General features: G+C 36.7%; 1 protein-coding gene across 1 annotated transcript; it reads left to right on the top strand.

Moving 5' to 3' along the window:
• The first annotated feature begins 2,192 nt into the window (after window positions 1–2,192).
• Window positions 2,193–19,398, top strand: DRAM1 (DNA damage regulated autophagy modulator 1). The gene is made up of 7 exons (XM_005150445.4): window positions 2,193–2,457; window positions 7,420–7,487; window positions 8,816–8,958; window positions 12,639–12,816; window positions 13,855–13,913; window positions 15,340–15,432; window positions 18,033–19,398. The coding sequence occupies exons 1-7, from the start codon at window positions 2,294–2,296 to the stop codon at window positions 18,075–18,077; spliced, it is 750 nt and encodes a 249-aa protein (XP_005150502.1). The 5' UTR covers window positions 2,193–2,293; the 3' UTR covers window positions 18,078–19,398.
• The last annotated feature ends 749 nt before the right edge of the window (window positions 19,399–20,147 follow it).

The raw sequence follows: 20,147 nt of genomic DNA, 5'->3' as shown, positions 1-20,147 counted from the left end.
AGCTGTTATTGCTGCCATTATGAACTTCATGTCAGAAGGAAGAATAGCTTACATGTGCTTTAGTTACTGAAAGAAGGTTATAGACATTCGGCATGTGACTAAAGAGGAAGGGAAGAGATACCACAAACCAGCTTGAACCTTTCACACAGTGATCTGCAGATATTACAGATAATGTGTTTGATTCTTCCAGTAAACATCCTTCTGGCATAACCTGTGCTGGCAACTGTTTCCTTCTTTGCAGCCAATACCATATTTACCACAGCAGTTCCCAACTGCTGCACAGCTGTCACACCTTCCTTTCCTTGTTTTACCACATGCTGTTTTACTCTTTACAAGCAACAAATTCTTCCTCTTCTCTCTCACTTTATTCCCTGGAAAGATCTAGTTCCACTTATGAGCAGTCATAAGTCTGTGAATTCCAAACGATACGTCATTATAGTGGAGCTCCTTGGATATCCAGGTCTGGTTACACATAAATAAATCCAGCTCTTTGTCCTGTCACTTCAGATCTTGGCAAAATAATCTCCCTATGTGTTTCTTATAAGCTCCCTTGAAGTATTGAAAAAATGCAATATGTTTTGAGATGTTTGCAGACCCTTCTCTTCTTCAGGCTGAACAAGCCCAACTCTCTCAGCCTACCTTCATAGAAGAGGTGCTCCAGCCCTCTGAGCATCTTCACTGCCCTCCCCTGGGCTCACTTCAGTACGCCCATGTCTTTCTTGTACAGAGGTCCCCAGAGCTGGATCCAGTATTCCAGGTGGGGTTTCAGAAGATAGGAGTAGAGGGGTAGAATCACCTCCCTTGACCTGCTGGTCACACTCCTTTTGATGCAGCCCAGCTGGGACAGAAAACTGGGTTTCCTGGGCTGCAAGTGCACACTGCCAGCTCATATCTAATTTTCCATCCACAAAAATCCAGTGAAGCCACAATAAAGTTAATAGTTATTTTATATTTTTATACATACAAGTGTTTTAATATGATTTATCTAAAGCACAATAAATAAAAATATAGAGATCTTTGAAATATCACAGTAATGTTCTCAAATCCAGTAAATAAAATGAGTCCTCCCCAAGTCTGTGAGCAACCTGTGTTTGCTACTCCTTGCAGCTCCTAATCTTTTGAAGAACAACATACAATGCTGCTGGCAAAACCAAATTCAAGATCACTGCCCAAATTATATGTCGTTACTGACTACCTCTTACAATAAAAGTATAAAGAAACATCAGGTGAGCTGTAATAAATGTTTACATAGCAACAAAGTGCCTTTGCTAGTGATTGCCAAATAGTAACTTACCACCTGCTTGAGCCAAAGACGTGTCTTTTTCTTTTGCTCCAAATAATGACCAGGTACTGAAAAAAGTCATGTGAGGAATTTAAATACTCAACCCTCACTTAAGATTGAGTTATTTACTATTCACAAAAACTATATTTAGTATAATGGGATTTTACAGAACACTGGAGGAAATGTTTTTCCAACGTAACTGAAATGTTAATGCAGTAAATTAAAGTGTGTCCTATCCTCTTTCTACAAGGAACCAAAACAGAATATTGTGCTACTAACACAGATGTTAAATTCTATTTCTATAGTGAACATGAATGAGTTTCTGCAGTCCATTTGTTTACCAAAGAGACCAGATATAGTTCCTCTATAGTATTTCTTTCAATTTTCACGTTCAAGAGAAAAAACAAAGATACCTGCTATCAAGGGGTAATTAAACAAAATGTTTTAAATCAGCATATATTGGCAGCTGGAATATTACCTTAATTCAATTAATTGTGTATTTTTAACTTAAAAAGAAATAAACTTTTCCTATCAGCCAGAAATTCCTGCTACACAAAACTACTAGAAGACAGATTACCTATGAAAAGATCAAGTATGAATTCCTGGGGGGTTTTGCTGTTTTGTTTTGGGTTTTTTTGGGGGGGGGTTGATTTTTTTCCCAAACTCTTTCTCTTTTCCCACACCTAAAACGCCTCCCTTTCAGCGCAGTACCAAAGTATTGGCCACTATAAAAAGCGATGGGCTTTTTTTTTTTTTAAGTGTTCAAGTGTAAACTTAAAATCAGTGAACTATGTTAGTAGCGGTGCGCTGAGGACAAGCGAAAGCGAAGGGAAAGCTGCGGGCGCCGGGGGATCTCCGCGCCACTGGAGGTGACAGCGCCGCTGCCTGGCGGGTGAGGCACGTGGGGGAACCGGCCGCGTGTGTGCGTGTGCATGCGTCCCGCAAGTCCTCGGGCACGGTCTGTCACTTCAGGGCGCTGCCACGGAGCCCGGCCGGGGGCTCCCGCCGCAGATGGTGGTGCCCCGGGCAAGGCAGCAGCCGGGGATGCTGTGCTGCATGCCCGGCGTGGCTTTCGTCCCTGCTTTGCTCGTCAGCTGGTCCTCGGCCGCCTTCATCACATCCTATGTGATCGCCGTGCTGGCGGGGCACGTCGAGCCCCTCGTCCCCTACATCAGGTGAGGCTGGGGCGGCGGTGGGAACTGGTGAGGTGCCGAGGCGGACACCCGACTATGAGGCGGCGCCTCAGCATGGAAAGTCCGAGGGGACCCCCGCTCCACGGCTCCTTCCCCCCACAGCGCGGCTGTGGGGCTCCCTGGAGGAGGAGATGAAGCGGTGGCAGTGGAGGGGAGGCAGAATAGGGACTCGCTGTGCTGTGTGCGCCTGTCACCCATCACAGCTCCAGCACACGGGCCTGAGAGCAGCAGTAACGAACGCTGACGTCCGTGGTAGAAGGAAACTGAAAGTTTTCTGCTGGAGCCAAAGTATGCTGCAGGCCCAATCCTAGCAAAACTTAAGGATTAAATGATGGAAATATGGTTTTGTTTGTGTATCTCTGGGCCAAAGATGGTGGCAGGACTCAAAGCCTTACAACAGCTTTTGTGGGGGACATACACCCCCATGAAAATGCATTTTTAAAATTTCAGCATAGGAACAATGCATGTAAAAGGCTCCCCAAACCTTTTCTACTATAGAAAGGCATCTCCTTCCTATAACCTTGGTCATTTAGGCACAATTCTATATAAACTATTGTTTATACATTGCTGATATTAACACTTAAATCTGAGCTGTGAAATCACTACTGGACAGCCCACTACTCAGTTCTTAGTAGATTAAACTTAAACCAGAAATCCGAAAGTGGTTTGATATGTAGAAGATCTAAAATTGACTTTAAATTACATATTTCAAGAAATATCTAGACCTAATTCCTTGAAAGACTTTATGAACATGCATAATTCCAGAAGATTGCTAACCTGATTTGTGCATACATGTAAATTTGATTGAAAAGTAGGGTCTATCGTCCTAAACAAGTAAGATGGTGCACATGACACTGCAAGCCAGAAGAAAATTTGCCTTTGTTCAAATTGAGCCAAAGAAAATTGGGTTTCATGCTTATGTTAGCTAAACTTTTTAAGATCATGTGCCCAAATCTGGACTCAGCTCTTGGAAAGCCTTGTTCTTGTACATGCACAAATACCCTACTGCCTTTGTGGTTATACTCATGCTCTTCCTTGGTTGCATGTACAATTTTACTGACACAAAAGTGCTTGTAACCAGTGTAATTTATTCATTCTAACCAAGAAAAAGAAACCATTTGATATAACTTTGTCCAGGCTCAGCACATGGTTTGTGCTCAGGAGGATTTTGAGGTCCTGTAGTAAGAAATTTGACAGATGATGTTTCTTATTTGAAGTCATGTCCTTGAAGAAAATATGTGAGAATAGGATGAGGTTTTTTTTTTTTTTGGTATAGTTGTTTTTGCAGTCAAGTTTTTGACAGCCTGGATATCTCAGTTGTGTCATTCTATGTAAAAAGGTAGACCAAACCTATAACTCTGAAGAATGTATCACAGCTGCCTTAGTTATATCAATCTAACAGAACACCTCACTGAAAACAAAACTCCAACATTCTTAAACTTTAAATAAGGGATCACAATAAATGTCCACATACTTTAAACCCCCCCCAAGTTATTCTTTAGCCTAAGAAGCTGAATCATGGGATTAAGAATGTGATTTAGTGAAACTTAAGAGTGATAAGGAAGAGGAAGAATGTTGCAACATTTCAGTTGTGCAATATCTTAAAATAAACTATAAAAATTACCTAGAGCTTATATGGGGAAATTCCAGTTACAGAAAGGAGAAAAATATTGACAAATTTTATTTCAAAGTTTCTGTAATTCTTATTTGCATTCCTCAAGTAACCAGTCTGTGCCTTGAAGTAACTCATTCATTTTATTTGTTTACCATGTAACAGCTGTCACAGTGAGAGAAAAACCACATCTAAATTTGTCATTGAAACTGTGCTAATGTCTCATCCAGTAAACCACATAAATACATTTCTGGGTAGATAAAAATGAATATGGTTTTGTGTTTTCTAGCAGCTGAAGCATAAAAAATGGTCAGGTTATGCCCAAATTAGTCCTTTTGCTCATACTACTCACAATCCAAACTAACCACTTGTGGTGCTGGTTTGAATTCTCAGGGAAAGAGTAAGGGAATTTTCCTTGAGGTATTTGCTCCCAGATAGTACCTCTGGATCAATCAGAATCCCTGTAGGCAGAATTTAACCCTCCCACTTTAAAAAATTGGGACTTCAGTTTGACGAGAAATAGTTTATGATGGCTATGAAGAAAATGTTATGATGATGAATCTTTTGGCCCTAAAATATTTATTCCTTGTCTCTTCTGACTTCTTGTCTTTCCATTCTTCAGAGAACTGTTTGAAGAATTTTGCTACATGAGATGGATACACAAATCCTATCATGCAGGGTTTGTATGATGGTTTCCATGGTGGCTGTGCTCACCTATGCGCCATAGCAAATGAATGAGCACATTTTTGTTGCACATGTGCTATTTGCTTTTTTCTTTTTCGTGAAAAGAAAATAACTGTCACAAATACTTATTTAATTTTTTTATTTTTTTTTCAAAGCAGGAGACCAGAACCAGAGCAAAATATACCTAAGTCTTCACTTAGCTTCAGGGATTTTATAGTGGAAAATATGGCATTAAAAAGCTTGTGTCCTTAAGGGACAACACAGCAGTGCAGTACTTTGTAAATACATTGTAGATATGATATAGTATTCTCGGTTTCAAGTTTCTTGAAAGCAGACATCTAAGATTATTGAGTTTGAAAATAAACGATAGCAAAATTCACCTATACACTTTATTTAGCTTGGGAAAAGCTGTAATTAAAAGATTAATGGTGTTCAGTGCAATTTCATGTTATTTGAATTGCTCTTATGTTTTGAAATGTTCCAAGAACTTCAGATGGCTTTCTTTGCATGTGCTGATTTCATTTTCTTCTCACCTAAAGTCCTTCAAAAGCTTTGAAGTGATTACAGTCAGGTACTTAGCATAGAGCAATTTCTGATTTGAAAAAGTCCTTCAAGATAGTCACAAGTTGACCACTTATTAAATGGAGTTCTTTGCTGTATTTATGAAAGCACTCCAGAGACATAAGGATAAGCTGTGAAGTTCAAGGTTAGAAAATGGGCTAAATGAAGCATGGATTAAGATGATTTTAAATTATTTTAACTCTCAAAAAGATTTTTAATTGTCAAAAACAAAATAAGATTCACTGTACTGTTTTTATTGATTCTGCTGTCAAAGAGGAACAAGACTAATGCACAGTACAAGCTGGAGCAGGTTTCAGAAAGCATTACAACAAGAAAATACAGATGAATAGGGATTTTTAATGCCTGAGAAGTTGTAAAAACTGGTCTAAAAGTATGGTCCCAGTTTTCGCTGTCTGAGAATTTGGAAACAATCTACAAAAGAAAACCAAACTACCACCACCAACAATGAAAAAAAACCCACCAAAACCCCTAATATCAAAACCAAGTCTTTCCTCTATTATTTTGCATAGTCTTTTCATAGGCAAGTATTCTTCCTTCACCTTAAGCTTCCTCACATTCTTGATAAATCAACTTAGCAACTGATTATACAAATGCTTCTGTAATGTAGAAGGCATTTGAGAGCAAATATTAATTTCTAAAACAATATATCTTTTGTTATGGTCATACTCTTCTGGCTTGCCGTTTAACAAAACTGTCAAAATCTTTGAGAATGATTGCTTATGTAGAGAGTGCTTTCTCGTTTGGGTGTTAAGAGTACACACATTCATGCTGAGCACCTGTCATTTTGGCTGCACTTAGTGGTAGGTTCAAAAGTTTAGCACTGAAAACTAATAATCCACCCTCACTGTTGGAATGAAGAGCATTCACCTTGAATTGCATAACCCCCCAAATTCTATCTAGTACCTACTTGTCCCATCGTACACCTAAGTGAAGTTTTTTCCTCAGAATCTTTGTTTCGTTTCCAGTGAACTTTGATGTTACCTAAAATCCTTACATGTTTATGTTTCTGGCTGTAGAGTTCCTTGAGTGCTTCTGTTTACACACACAATCATGCCTCTTGGTACTGCTGAGTAACTGAAAACTCAGCTCACACCCAAATTATGTAAAGGTTTCTGAGTTACTTGTTTTCCACTGGCTTGACCAACAGAGTCTGATCAAATTGATATCAACTGGTTCTGCATTAGACAAAAGAGGTGATGGCATCTCAATATTCTTCTGTCTTGCAGTACTCATTTTGTATGAGTCCTGCTTGAGGGAATATTCTTCTAAGAGTATGTCCTTCCTGCCAGGAAAGGGTATTCTTGTGGATAGGTGATGGCACATATGTAGGGAAAATAGGGAAGAGGATTCTGTGATTAAGGTACTCCATTTTCTACATAATATATATTTTGTATATATGCTGGTTTTCATATGTATGTGTGCATATAAATTCTGTAGATATTCTCATGCTCACGCGTCATTGGTCTGTCCCAGTGAACATCTAATTAATCCCTATAAAGGTGAATTGCTTCAGCAGAAGAGACAACACCTTGGATTTAAAGTACTCTTAAGCTGTATCTACATTAGTAAATAAAACCATGCCTAGGAAAATTCCCAAGCATTGGAATGCAGTTGCTCTCCTGGATTATAGTCCTTTCTAACAAATCAGGAAATTAAGCCAAATTTTCTCTCATCTTAGAATATCTGAGTGCCATTAGCTATGTTTTACTCTATCATGGCATTCATTTGGCAGATAAATGTCATTTCTAAAATGTTATGTGATTATTTATGTCATTCGTGAGTGAAGTATCGCTCTGTCACATCTCTGAATACTGCATACAGAAAAAAGAAGAAATACAGTTCAAACAGTATGATCTAAAAAGATGATTTATTTCTAGAAAGAAAGATTCAATATTGCAAACAGAGATTAAGTGTGCAGCAGACGACAGTTGTTCCAAATGTTTAAATGTCTTGCACACATAGCAGCACTTCATACAAGCTACATTTATCTTTTGGTTTCATGTGCAAATCTCATTTATGTTTCACAGACCTCAACTAATTTTAATTTCTTTTTCTTCCTGCTTTAGTGACACTGGAACTAAACCTCCAGAGAGCGGTATCTTTGGTTTTATGATTAATATTTCAGCACTTTTAGGTATGTACAAGGTACTTTGTTTGAACACAACAAAGAAATGAAAACTAGCAAAAACTATCTCTTTACATTGTAGCCCATACAAAATTCTGCAGAAAAAAACCCTACTTCTCCATACAATATTCTGCAGAAAAACTGCTCCGCAGTTAAATGGTAATATCAGATAGATGGAAGCAATGTTTAGAGGTCCAGGTCCTTAAAGTCAGTAAGTGAAGGCTTAGAGGCACTTCTGTATCTGAAGAGCACCTCATCTGTGCAAAGTAGTCAATGTATATGGAAATAAAAATTGCAAGAAGGATGGTATAATTACTTGCCAAAAACTGTATCTTTGGCATAGGAAGGCATTTGATTTTAAGATGCTGCAGCAAAGGGAAGAACAGGATTGAAGCAACACCTGGTTTCCTCTGCAAGATGCCTACTCCTCTGCTAAATGTCTGCTGGCCTTGAATCAGGAAGTTTGGAATGTTCTATTTACTTCTAGGGGATGGAGGACCAAGAGCTGTGTGTCCCTGTATACATTTAGTCCATGATGGCCCTCATGCAAAGAAAAAAAATCATATATTTTACCTTTTCTAAGAGCCTCATTCAGTCACTATCTTGGTGTGTTTCATATAATCTTACAGCACCTGGACAAAGTTACCTGATATTTTTTTCCAGCTGTAAATAGACTTAAACTCTATTTTGTGCTATTGAACTATGGAATACAGTCTCCAACTTACTGTATCCTTATGAATCACAATCTTCTAATTCAGCAGAGATGCTTGTCAGGAGTGACCTGTATACTGAGATCACATAAACTGGAATAAAATCTTTGTGTGGTGGTTTGGGGACATTGTTGTAGTAATGAGCAGCCAGAATTGGCCCAAAAACTTTGAAAATATTTTCTGGATACACAGCTAGTTACATTTTTTTTCCATTTACACTCCTCAAAAATGTATTAATTCATCAGAGCATCCATTATAAGGAACAGAATAAATATCCTACTTCCAGTTTATGGTTCATTTCCCTCTAACATCTGTTCCTCATGTGGAATGTCAATGCCTCTGTGCCTAAAATGCACAGGAGAATGGGAATTAAATTAGGGTTTTGCTTGAGGTGATGTGCAGTGATTTCTAGATAGCATTAATGTGTGAAGTTAAGACTAAGATGTTAAGACAAAGATGTTAAGACAGTTCTATATGGAATAATACACCTGAAATTCACTACCTTCTTCATCCCAGCAGAGTTAAAGGCAGTATTATTTTCTGTATGCTAATGTGTTACATGGCAAGGTGTTTAAATGTAAGCAATACATCATCAATGAAAAAAAATCCATATTTTTTGTTTTTCAGGGGCAATTACAATGTGCATCAGATATTTATTAATAGAGAAGCAAAATGAGTCATCGCACTTTATTAGGTCTTCATACAATGTGTTTTCATTATGTATTGGATTGATGGGCTGTACTGGAATGGGCATAGTTGCAACTTTTCAGGTATGACCGTAGATTTCATATCATAAATGAAACTAAATTCGTTTTACCAGTTCAAAAAAATCAGAACTATAAGAGTGGCAAATATTATCACAGTGTGGATACTTGGCAAATAGAATGTTTTTCTTGCTCCTGCCTTTTTTCAGTAGCTTTAAAAAGACTGCTTTGCTTTCTTCCTATATACTAGATCTTTTGCTTGTGCAGTTATATTAGTAAGGGAGTTTGTGTGTGCTTGTCTTGTAATATGTCTGCACTAGAAAATAAGTTGATATAGATGCCTTTTCTGTAATTTTTACTATGAAAATCTTCCTGTAACAAAGCTTTGCTTTTCACAGTTTAGTTTGCTTACAGTCAGGGCAGAATAACTCAGACTAGCAAAAGTACCTGTATTTTTAGCTGCACACTACCAGCATTTTCTACAGAATAAACTAGACTTATCTGACAGGTTAGAACATTGAGCACAATATTTGCCCATTGTGTTGAATCTGTGGGAGATGGCATAACAATATATTAAGTCTTTTGAAAGAGACATATAGAATTACCACTTACAATACCAGAAAGGATAAGACATCTCATTATAAATCAAAGAAGTCCAGCCCACAGTGTCTGAAAGAAAATTCAACAGAGAGGAAAAATATTGAAAGGTTTATTGAATTCTTGTCACCTTTTCTAGTATGGAAGTGTGTAATAGGGTACCTTTTAACACAAAGAAGTATTAGGACACTTGCTCTCCAAACTTTAGCTCAGAATCAAGTCAAGTTTAATTGGGACGTAGTTTGAGATACTGCCTTTAAATCCGTGGAAACAGATGAACTGTTCCTTTGAAAGGATGGCCTCCCTTGGGGAACATTTTGGTAAATACTGCTGTCCTCATATAATCACCAGACAACACATGGAGAAATAAAAATAAAGATTGTCAGGGCTTCAGCAGCCAATACAATTTTGCATGTAACCAACACGGTATTTTCAGACAAAAAAACTGCCTTAGACTGGTATCTTCCTCTTTTTAGTTGTAGTGACTGTGGATTGCAAGCACTACAGGCACTGCAATCTATTCTAAACATGCAATTCTACTTTTGAATATCTGTACTCTTATTGATAAGGTTTTAGATTTAGATGTGTCACAAAAAAAAAATCAGATAATGGAGAACAGTGTTGCTCGAGTGAAATAGAAAACAAACTCTGCTTCAATAAGGAAAAGACACATCAGGAATGCAAAATAATTTGGGGAGAGTCAGGGAAGCAGAAAGTTTAACCCTAATGTTTCCAGTTTCCAGTTATAGCATTGGTTCTTTCCTAATCTTTATTGCCTCTCATTGCCTGTTCATAAGCTCTTTCCTCACCTAAATTTTCTTTACTCTACTCTGATCTCACTTTCTGTATTAAGTGCAGTTTGTAGGAAGGGTTCAGAACACAGTAAGGATCTAATCAGCCTAAGAACCCAGTCTAGCTGTTTTTTGAGCATTCTTAATTGCCCAAGAAGATTGAAATTCTGGCTGCAAGTCTTCAGTCATGTAAGTACATAGTGTACAACTGGGAAACATTAAACTCTTATCCCAATTTACCATTAGAATAACTGAGACATGAAGAGGCTGTGAGATTTGCTTAAGATCAGATGATTGTTTCACATCAGGAGACCAAAGCAAAGCTGGAATTGCAAGTTGTTTCTTTAGCATTCCGTCTAGTCCATCTAATCAGTGGGTTGTTTAGAAAATTCACATTCATGTATGCTGCTTGTTTCTTAACACTTATTTGTCCCCAGCAAAGTGAGCTAACGCCATACCCAAGTACTGCAGTGGAGCTGATTGACACTATTGGGCACCAGTTCATTTTCTGTTTCCCCAAAAGAAAATATTTAGTTTGATAAAAACATTTCAGTGTGAAATTATACTGGAAATATTGAAGATTTGCTTTTATTTACTCAGATCTAATGCCCATTGTGGCAAGTCTTTTAAATAGCATAATTAGTTGTAAGGGAATTTTTTTTACCCTTCTTGTTTTAGGGTAAGATATGGTAGCATGGGGGGTTAATGACAGTGGTCCCAGAATACTTAGCAAAAGTGATAAAGGAGGTGAGAGGAAACACTAGTAGTGCATCCTCTAAAAGTAAAAGAGTTTCTGATAAAATAAGTAACGGTTATGAATAAAGTGTTCTCTCTTAAATAACACAATGCTTAAAATACAGACATGAAAGACTTTGGAGGGTTAGCTTTAAGAAGATAATTGTATAAGGAAGGAAAAATCCAGTAGCCCTTAATGAATAAGGCAAAGCAAAAACCCAGGTCTTAGCAAGTCTGGTTTTGCCTGTTTGACGTTGCATGTGATTAAAGAGATAACTTCTTGTCTTTGAGTAGGAAACTTAGGAGGCTTACCATACCAGAAGTAGCAACATTTCCCAGGTTCTATAGGAGTTGAGTGTGATGGTCTTTTTAAGGAAACTAGCAGTTTCATGGGTGCAAGACTATGTTAGAAAAGTTCTGTATAATGTGTATGGGGCTAAATACAGAAGCCAACAGTTATACTTGCTTAATGCTTGCCATACCAAATCTTGTAATTCCTATATGGAAAGCAAAAAGTGGAACAGAGGAATAAAAAATGCAAGTATAGATGAAATGTCACTTAAATATCTGTGTGAGGAACATGCTTTAAAATCTGACGGAACTTAATAGGTCACAAAGAGGTGAAGGGAATGAGTAGAAAGAAAAGCATGGGAAAAAAGAGTTTAAAAGAGCATGTGAACATAATTACCATCACAAAACAAAGAAAACAGTGGCTTCCAGGCAGGAAATATATGAAAATACGTAATGAAAGGTTATAGATATTTTTTCATGAATCACTAAAATAGAAGTGCAGTAGATCAGATCATAGCACGTTAGGTGACAGAAAGGAGCTTTAAAGCTGATTTTCCTGTCTGATACTAGATTCCAAGGTAGCACAACTTTGTAATTTTTTGAAACAACTGTAGAATACAATAATTTCTCTAGAATCTTCATCTGTTTTGTTGCTGGATGTTCCACTTATTTGTGTTTTAAAGGAAAGAATCTTCCATTGGTATTACAAAATTATAGGGCACATACAGTGTTACTGGAATTGTATATACACTTTCATGTGTTGTGGAACTTGAATAAAAGTAGCTGATGATGTGGAGAAGAGTAGGAAGGCTGAATAGTTCAAGACTGACAGTGTAAGACCTTCTTTTAAGAGCTTATTTTAGCTAACACTTTAAAAAAAAAATGTAACTAATTTTCTGCTGACTCTTTTCCTGGAACCTTGTGTCTGGCCATTGAACAGTGAGGGACAGACCTATAGCAGTCACTGTTTAGAACAGCTTCCATGAAACTTTACCATTAGTTAGAGCAGGGCCACACAAATGCAGATTAGCCTTTTAATGCAAAAGGATTAAAATCTTTGGCAGAGTAGATGGAAAAAGGAAGTAGTGGAAATGTCTTAAGAAAAACACAAGTCAGTTCCTGTTTGTGGAAATATTAACTTGTAATAGTCCAACTGCTGAGCAGCACTAACATGGACTTTTCTTTCATCTTCCCTGTGTAGACTGTTGGGCGAAGGGACTGTTTCTCACTGCTTGTGTACTCTCAGCATAATATGTCTACCATCTTCTTAGGGCTCATTGACACCACTGTACAAATAGTAGCAGCTAATCAATGCACTGATTTTCTTTCCAGGAGCTGTCTGTTCCCAGTGTCCATGACATAGGAGCTTTGGTGGCATTTGGCTCTGGTGTTGTATACATTACCCTTCAATCTATAATCTCTTACAAGTCCTGTCCACAATGGAACACTTACTTGGTGTGTCACATAAGGATGGCAATATCTGTAATATCATGTATTGCTTTCATTCCCAGTATCCTTTATGGTGTATCCCACAGTTTTCCCTTTATGTGTTCATGATCTTTCTTTAAAGTTTAACCATTGCTGATAAAAGATGAAAATGAGGTTACAGTCTCTGTAGGGGTCTCTAATATTTCTGCTATAATAATGCTTATAGCTTGTTGAAACACCATTAATAACATAAAGATGAGTCTCAGGGTCTTCTAAAAAGCTGTCTGTCTTCTTTCAGTGGTATATCTGAATCAAATGTCATCGCGTTCTTCATAAGATCACACAATAATAAAACTAGACTAACTTTCCAACCTCCTTCATTTGAAGGGCAGTTCAGAGAAAGGCTTGCAAAAGGGGGGCACTGCTTCTAATATGAACCTAACACGTACACATATAAAATACAGTGGCATACCCAAGATTTCTGTCAAGCCTAACCAAATGCTTTTGATCACATTGATTTGAGCTTGGCTTCATTAGATGCATCCCCTAGAGACACATTCAATACACTTACTGCCTTTTCCCACAGCATGCTGAAATTAGAGTCATCCCACTGATTATTTTAACACTGCCAGTGTTAAAAAGTTGTTGCAGCAGATTATCCCATCAGCCAGGCAGCTACAGCCTACTTTTGGTTTCAGCAGTTATGAAAGTACTCTTAAAGAGAGTCCTAGTCCTGAGAGAAAGTTGTACAAATAAGGCACCTATTGTGGACAGTGGAAGACAACGTGGTTCCTCTTCCAACAACGCAGACTCTGGCCTCACAGTTCTCAATCATGAATGTGATCTAAGTTTTGGAGTGTCTCCCCTTATTCTCTGTACTTTGGAAGAAACCACAGAAACACTTATTTGTGTAGAAAATTGTTTTGATTGCTACTATGAGTTACCTCTCAATAATGTGTTTCATTTACTTGTCTTAATACTTCAATTTCATATTCTGTTCTTTCAGGATCCTGTGTTACAGTAGGGGGAGATGGGGTCTTTCTTTTTTTTTTTTTTGGAAGCAGACATTTTCAATTACTCACTAAACCTTTATAGTCTCCTTTACACTATTTTTTCCCAGTGATTGTGTTTGCTTCAAAAATTTCCGTGACAAAAATTGATTGGACTCCAGATGAAAAGGTAACATTTCACTAAGTAGCCAGCTTACTCTGTATCATATCATTGGGTAGGCTGTTATGTTTATCTAAAAGTGTATAGCACTAAAAACACTCCAGAAACTTTAGATAGTACATTATCATGAGCAGATTTGTGAAAGCTCACCTACTGATGGAATAGTTTCCAGTAATTTATTTCTTCAATAGAGAGCTGTCTGTGGTTTGGGTAAGAAAACTTGTCATGGAAGGGTCAGTCTTCAGAGTGTTAGACTTTCATTTTAACAAAGTGTTTGAAACTTACTCAAAGAACAAATTGTATAGTTTTATTTGTTGAAAATTAACTTCAGACATGAAACGCAAGCGGACCAATTTAATTCTGAAATTTTGGAGGTTTTTTACTACTTTTGATTTCTCAGCTTTTCACCATTCTTTATTAAATAGTCTTTACCATTGTGATAAACATCTGGGATATGAACTGAAGCATACTAAAGTCAATATCAGGTATTTGAATTGATTTCAGTCATCTCAGAATTATAAGTATGAAAATTATATATTCTTTTTGGACAAACTTTGTCTCATGGGGTATAAGAAAGCAGGTTAAATAATGCAGGAGTGTATCCTGCTGGAAAAGCTTAATAAAAGCAGACTTGGCAAATGTACTCCAACTGAACACTGGCAAGGCAGCTGTGAGATAAATCTTCACAAGTTAAATAATTTTAGTAATATCTACCTCTTGAAGTCTCTTTTGTTTTTTTACTTCAGATGCAAGGATGAGCAAATGTTTTTACTGAAACAGATGACATATTTGTTGATGGCATGTTAAGAAACACTCAACATTCTGCTTGTTTCATATTGCATAGGGGTTTTATGATGGCCTACTTGAAAATAAGGGTCTTATCAGGAACTGTCAAATGAAGGTAGCCCTCCAAGTAAAAACATTGTGAGAATTTACTGGGTGGAATAGTACTACCGAACACAATGGCTCTGTATAAAAGTCTTGACTATGGGCACTTTGGTATCCCCCACATAAGAACTAGTTTTTTTCAGAAAAAAATTATATTGAAGATATGTTTTGATCTTGTGCTCACTGTAGTTTACTTATACTACTTTTTATGTTTGTGCACAAGATATTGCTTTATGGAACATAGAATCATAGAATTATAGAATGGTTTGAATTGGAAAGGACCTTAAGATGATCTAGTTCCAACCCCACTACCATGGGCAAGGATGCCTCACACTAGACATAGGCAAATTTGATAAGTACCATAAGTACCATTCTGTAAAAACCAAATTTGAATTAATTTTTATAGAACAGCATATTTGGAAGTTGAATTATAAATCACAAAATATTTGTTGGATTTACAAAAGTATATGGCCATTTATATAGCATTTCACAGTTAAGTTGTGAAACACTTTTATCTGAAATTTGGTTTTATGTCTTATTTCATCAGGATTATACTTATCACGTTGTGAGTGCAATCTGTGAATGGACGGTGGCCTTTGGTTTTGTCTTCTTCTTTTTAACATTCATTAGAGATTTTCAGGTTGGTATCTACATATTTTACCAGTGACTGAGAAGCGCTATGAATTGTAGATAACAAATGCAATAGAAAATTACCATTCTTTATCTCAGCTTGATACAGCAAAGCTATCCAGAAACAAATTTAATCAGTCACAGAACTGATTTCTATCTACTTAATGAATATCTTTCCCCTGGCTTTTAATACATAAAAATCAGTTTCAAAAATCAGTTTCGTAAATCAGTTTAATAGGTGTCTCAAAAATTGTTCAGTAAATTAATACATTCTACTTATTTACCAAGTTTTTTGTAGAAAGAGACCCTCTAAAGGTGACATAATACCAAAATAAATGCTGCAACTAAATATAACAGTCCAGTGCATTTCAACCACAGATGTTTCCTTTCTTTTTAAAAATTACACATTTGGTATACATTCCTCACAATGCAAAGACTATAAAATACTTTGTGAAAAGTATTGGCATGAGAACCTTACGGTTTGGGTAGCTGGATCTAGTGATGCATCAATCCTGACTTTAAGGAAGAGAAAATGTTAGTTAAAAGGAAAACACGTTCATATGACCTGTGGGAGGCTTGCCTTGAACTTAGTTTCTTAGTTAGCTTTGCTTTGCTAACTCCTGTTTACACTGTGTGCTCCAGCTGCAATGTTTTATGGGGCTTTTATTTGGTATAGGGACATAAAATGCTGGGGATAAATACCAATGTGTGAGTTCTTAGCAAAAGAACTTGTAAAAAAACAATAAAAAATAAAAGAAACATTGCTCACAACAGGTGTGTTGTGGAGATTTGAGGACAAAACCTCCTGGATATACTGTAGTTGCTAGGATCATTAGCTCCTTATCCTTCTCAGACTGCTGGATGTCTGTTTTCCTGATAAAGTAGTTGTTTCTTTGCAAGACTGGAGTAGACAGCTTAAGGTAGAAAAGACTGAGAACTGCTGCTTTATATCACAATTACAAAGACAAACTAACTCAGCTGTGATCGCTGTGATGTCATACCCCATACTAAGGTCTTTCATATATACCATAGCCTTACACAAATCCCACAGAGTTAAAAACTAGATCCAAGCACTTGCATAACTCTAGAAACAATTATCAAGATCACATATGTGAGCCAGTTGGTGCTGTGGTAAATTACTGGAGAACATATCCTGAATTCATGGAAGTGGGATAGGAATTAAAATAGTGAGAACCAAATCGTCTAAGTCCTCTGGAATAAAACCAAAGTGTGAAATTAGATCATATAAAACTTGGTAATTAATTTACTTGCTTCTCCACTTATATGCTTGCTCAGCATAGAAGTGGTCAATACTTATATATAACCTATACTTCTACAACCATATACAGAAATTGGTTTTAATCCAAGGATTCCAAGTTAACATATATTTTGCTAACTTGATAGCAAAATTTCTACACCTGTTTACTTTTGATTGGTAGTACTGAATAGACCATGGACTTAGGGCTTTCAAGTATAAAAACAAACAAAAAAAAAATCCAAAAAAACCAGAGATAGGTTCTGCAGAACAAAACGCTTTTGGAAAAAAGGTAATTGTTCAAAATTACTCAATGCATTACCTTAAAGGCATCTAAACCTGACAGAAATATTGAGGCACTATTCAGAAATGCATGCATCATTAGATATAACATTCTGGGAGGGAGGTATTTATTGCCAGTCCATCATTCCCTGATGTCTACATATATGGAATCATAGAATCATAGAATAGTTAGGGCTGGAAAGGACCTTAAGATCATCCAGTTCCAATCCCCCTGCCATGGGCAGGGACACGTCACACTAAACCATGTCACCCACAGCTCTGTTCAACCTGGTCTTGAACACTGCCAGGGATGGAGCATTCACAGTTTCCCTGGGCAACCCATTCCAGGGCCTCACCACCCTAACAGTAAAGAACTTCCTTATTATGTCCAGTCTAAACTTCCCCTGTTTAAGTTTGAACCCATTACCCCTTGTCCTATCACTACAGTCCCTAATGAAGAGTCCCTCCCCAGTATCCTTGTGGGCCCCCTTCAGATACTGGAAGGCTGCTATGAGGTCTCCACGCAGCCTTGAATAGACATCTCTTCTATCAAAAGTATCTCTTTTATCAAAAGTGAGATTCTTCCTTTGGAGATACATACTTGAAGGTAACGTTGTAGTCCTTAGAGCAGCTAAATCAGTTTCTAAGTCTGCTTCAGAACACAGATCCCAAAGTGTTCAACACTGAAAGTTTAACTATATATATAACTATTGTGAACATAATAACTAAGAGAAAGCAATGGAATTGAGCTAAGTAGAAATGCAGGCATTTTAAATTACAGGCTAAAAATTAGCATGAAATCTAATGTTGGTGTTTGACAGTGACAGATAAAATTTTTAGATAGAATCTAAATTCTACCTTTTTTTTTGTCCTAGCCAGTGCTCACGGAAAGCCAAACTATTAATTCAGAAAAAACAATCACCAGACTCTAAGAAAAATAACTCTTCTCTTTCTTTAGAATTTCTCACAATATGTATTTCACTTAAATGCATTTTTTTTGTTTATCTCATTATACTTTATATCATAGAACTGTCAATTTATCTTCAGCTGATCTTGTTTTATTTCTCTTTTAGAAAGTTTCTTTAAGGATATCGACAGAAATACATGAAGACTCCTGATAGTGAAAAAAAAATATATTTTATATATATGAATATATTATAGGTTTCTTTTTACTCACAGAAAATGTTACAGAGGGACAGGGTTTTCTAAAGTGGTATAAAGAACCCATCCCATTAACTCAACAACATCTATAACAGCATCCACTAAATCATTTTAAAAACCTGCTGTAATGTTCCTGGTACTTTTTTTTTTCAATATTTTGTAATTTTTATACTGTTTAGTATATTAAAAATACTGTAATAGAAGCAATCTGCAGAAGCACTTGAAAGTCATTCAAAGACCTGATTTTCTTAGCACTTCACTTTTGGACATATCCATACCTTTTGATTTGCTGTGGTCTGACTGGTAACAGTTTTAAACTTGAGAAAGTATGTTTTGCAAATAGTTAGCAAAGTCTAAAGAGAATGGAAAACACTAAGGCTGAATTCCCGTTCTGTTAATTGGCAAGGACTGTGGAGGAAAGTGTGAGCAGAATTGGGCATCTTTGTTTCAAGACTAGAAATCTGCAGTTAGTAGATGGCAACACTATACTACATCTTTCCAGTAGTGGACACTGTATGCAAATACAAATCCTAGGAGAAGATTAAATGACACTGCTTGAAAAATGTTGTCTAATCATCACTGCACTGTGTGGTTGTAAGAGTCTACCCCTTTTCCCCTTCATGCACTGATGGCCATAGGAAGCTTGAAACCGAAGTGGGAATAGAAAGTAAATTTATGATGTACTAAATGCACGATCTACTAAAGAGAAACCTTAGCTGTAACTTGGTTAATAGAAAGCAGAAGTTTTCCAGCTGTTTCAACCTACAGTTGAAACAGAATGAAGAGGGCCTGCAGAAGCCACTGGGAGCAAATGTAAAACAACAGGTGGTACTACAAGGTCTCAGTTGTTCAGTTGTATGGTTCTCAGTTTTTGGTATACATAAAACTGAAGAAAAAAAAAATCCTGGAGAGCTTCCATGCTGAAAATATGGCATGTTTGCTGCTAGAAACGTACTTCTGTAATGAAAGTCTTGGAAAAGAACTAATTGAGAGGTCAGATGTTACAAGTATCTCAAGGCAAAAGGGTGTTCTGTGGACTGATCCACTACCTCCATTTTGTGCACTAACCACTTGGCTATCAATAAGTTCTCTGAAAATTACATCTGCCATGGTCTATCATAGTTTATGCAGAAATATTGATGATTTTCAGTTGCTCATTTTCCATAAGATTTAAAAAAAAATTGTTTTGGAGAGTGGTGTCTGAAAATTGTCATCTGTTGATATTTCCTTTAACGGGTATTTTAAACTGTATTAAATTCATCTGTTTCACAAATTAAAGAGTCTACGTTTTCTTTATATGTTCTTGCAAATAAAAACAGTTAAAACATTTTTCTCTGACAGATTTGCTTTCCACAATGTTGAGGTTATCTTGCAGAGGTTTTCAGTTACGATAATGTTAAAAATCAAATCTAGTACTGACTAAATGCAAATAGTCTTGCTGATAAGTTATCCTGCAAAGGGCACGTATTCCTTCAAGTGAAGATCAGAAACTCAGTAGAAAATGTAAAACAACCACAAAAAATTACATCCCGTTAATTCTGAAGGCTGTGTAAAGAAAAGACCATATATCTCAGTGCATTGGACATTGTACTTTTATGGTTTTTTATTCCTAGCAGTCTTAAACTAAAGTATAAGGAGCTTGAAGCTGTTATTTCAAATTATTTCAGATTTCAGTTCAACAGTTTAGTAAACCTTTTGCATGGATAAAAGAAATTATGTTAACCTTGAAGTTCAGCCTTAACTAATGTTACTGTTTTAACAGTGAATCATTTCACTGAAAGTACATTTAAACAGGAAAAGGATTATTTGTTTTGTTCTGGTTTAGGCAGGAAAACATCACAATAAATTTCATAAGTTTTAAGGTGAGAGAACATTAAGAAAAGGTTAAATCATCATCCCAGTACAAGGCTCCTGTAACAAGTTCACACTTATTTAATTTCTTAGAACTCTGTCCCCCTCAAAAGAATTGTATCCGGCCTACCAACCTTTAGAATGCTTAAAGTATCCTGTAAAGAAGAAAAAAAAGG

This window comes from Melopsittacus undulatus, chromosome 5 (assembly GCF_012275295.1).
Source record: "Melopsittacus undulatus isolate bMelUnd1 chromosome 5, bMelUnd1.mat.Z, whole genome shotgun sequence".
NCBI classification, from domain to species: Eukaryota; Metazoa; Chordata; class Aves; order Psittaciformes; family Psittaculidae; genus Melopsittacus; species Melopsittacus undulatus.
The sequence above is the reverse complement of the archived record's forward strand: the minus strand, read 5'-3'. Positions and strand labels throughout refer to the sequence as shown.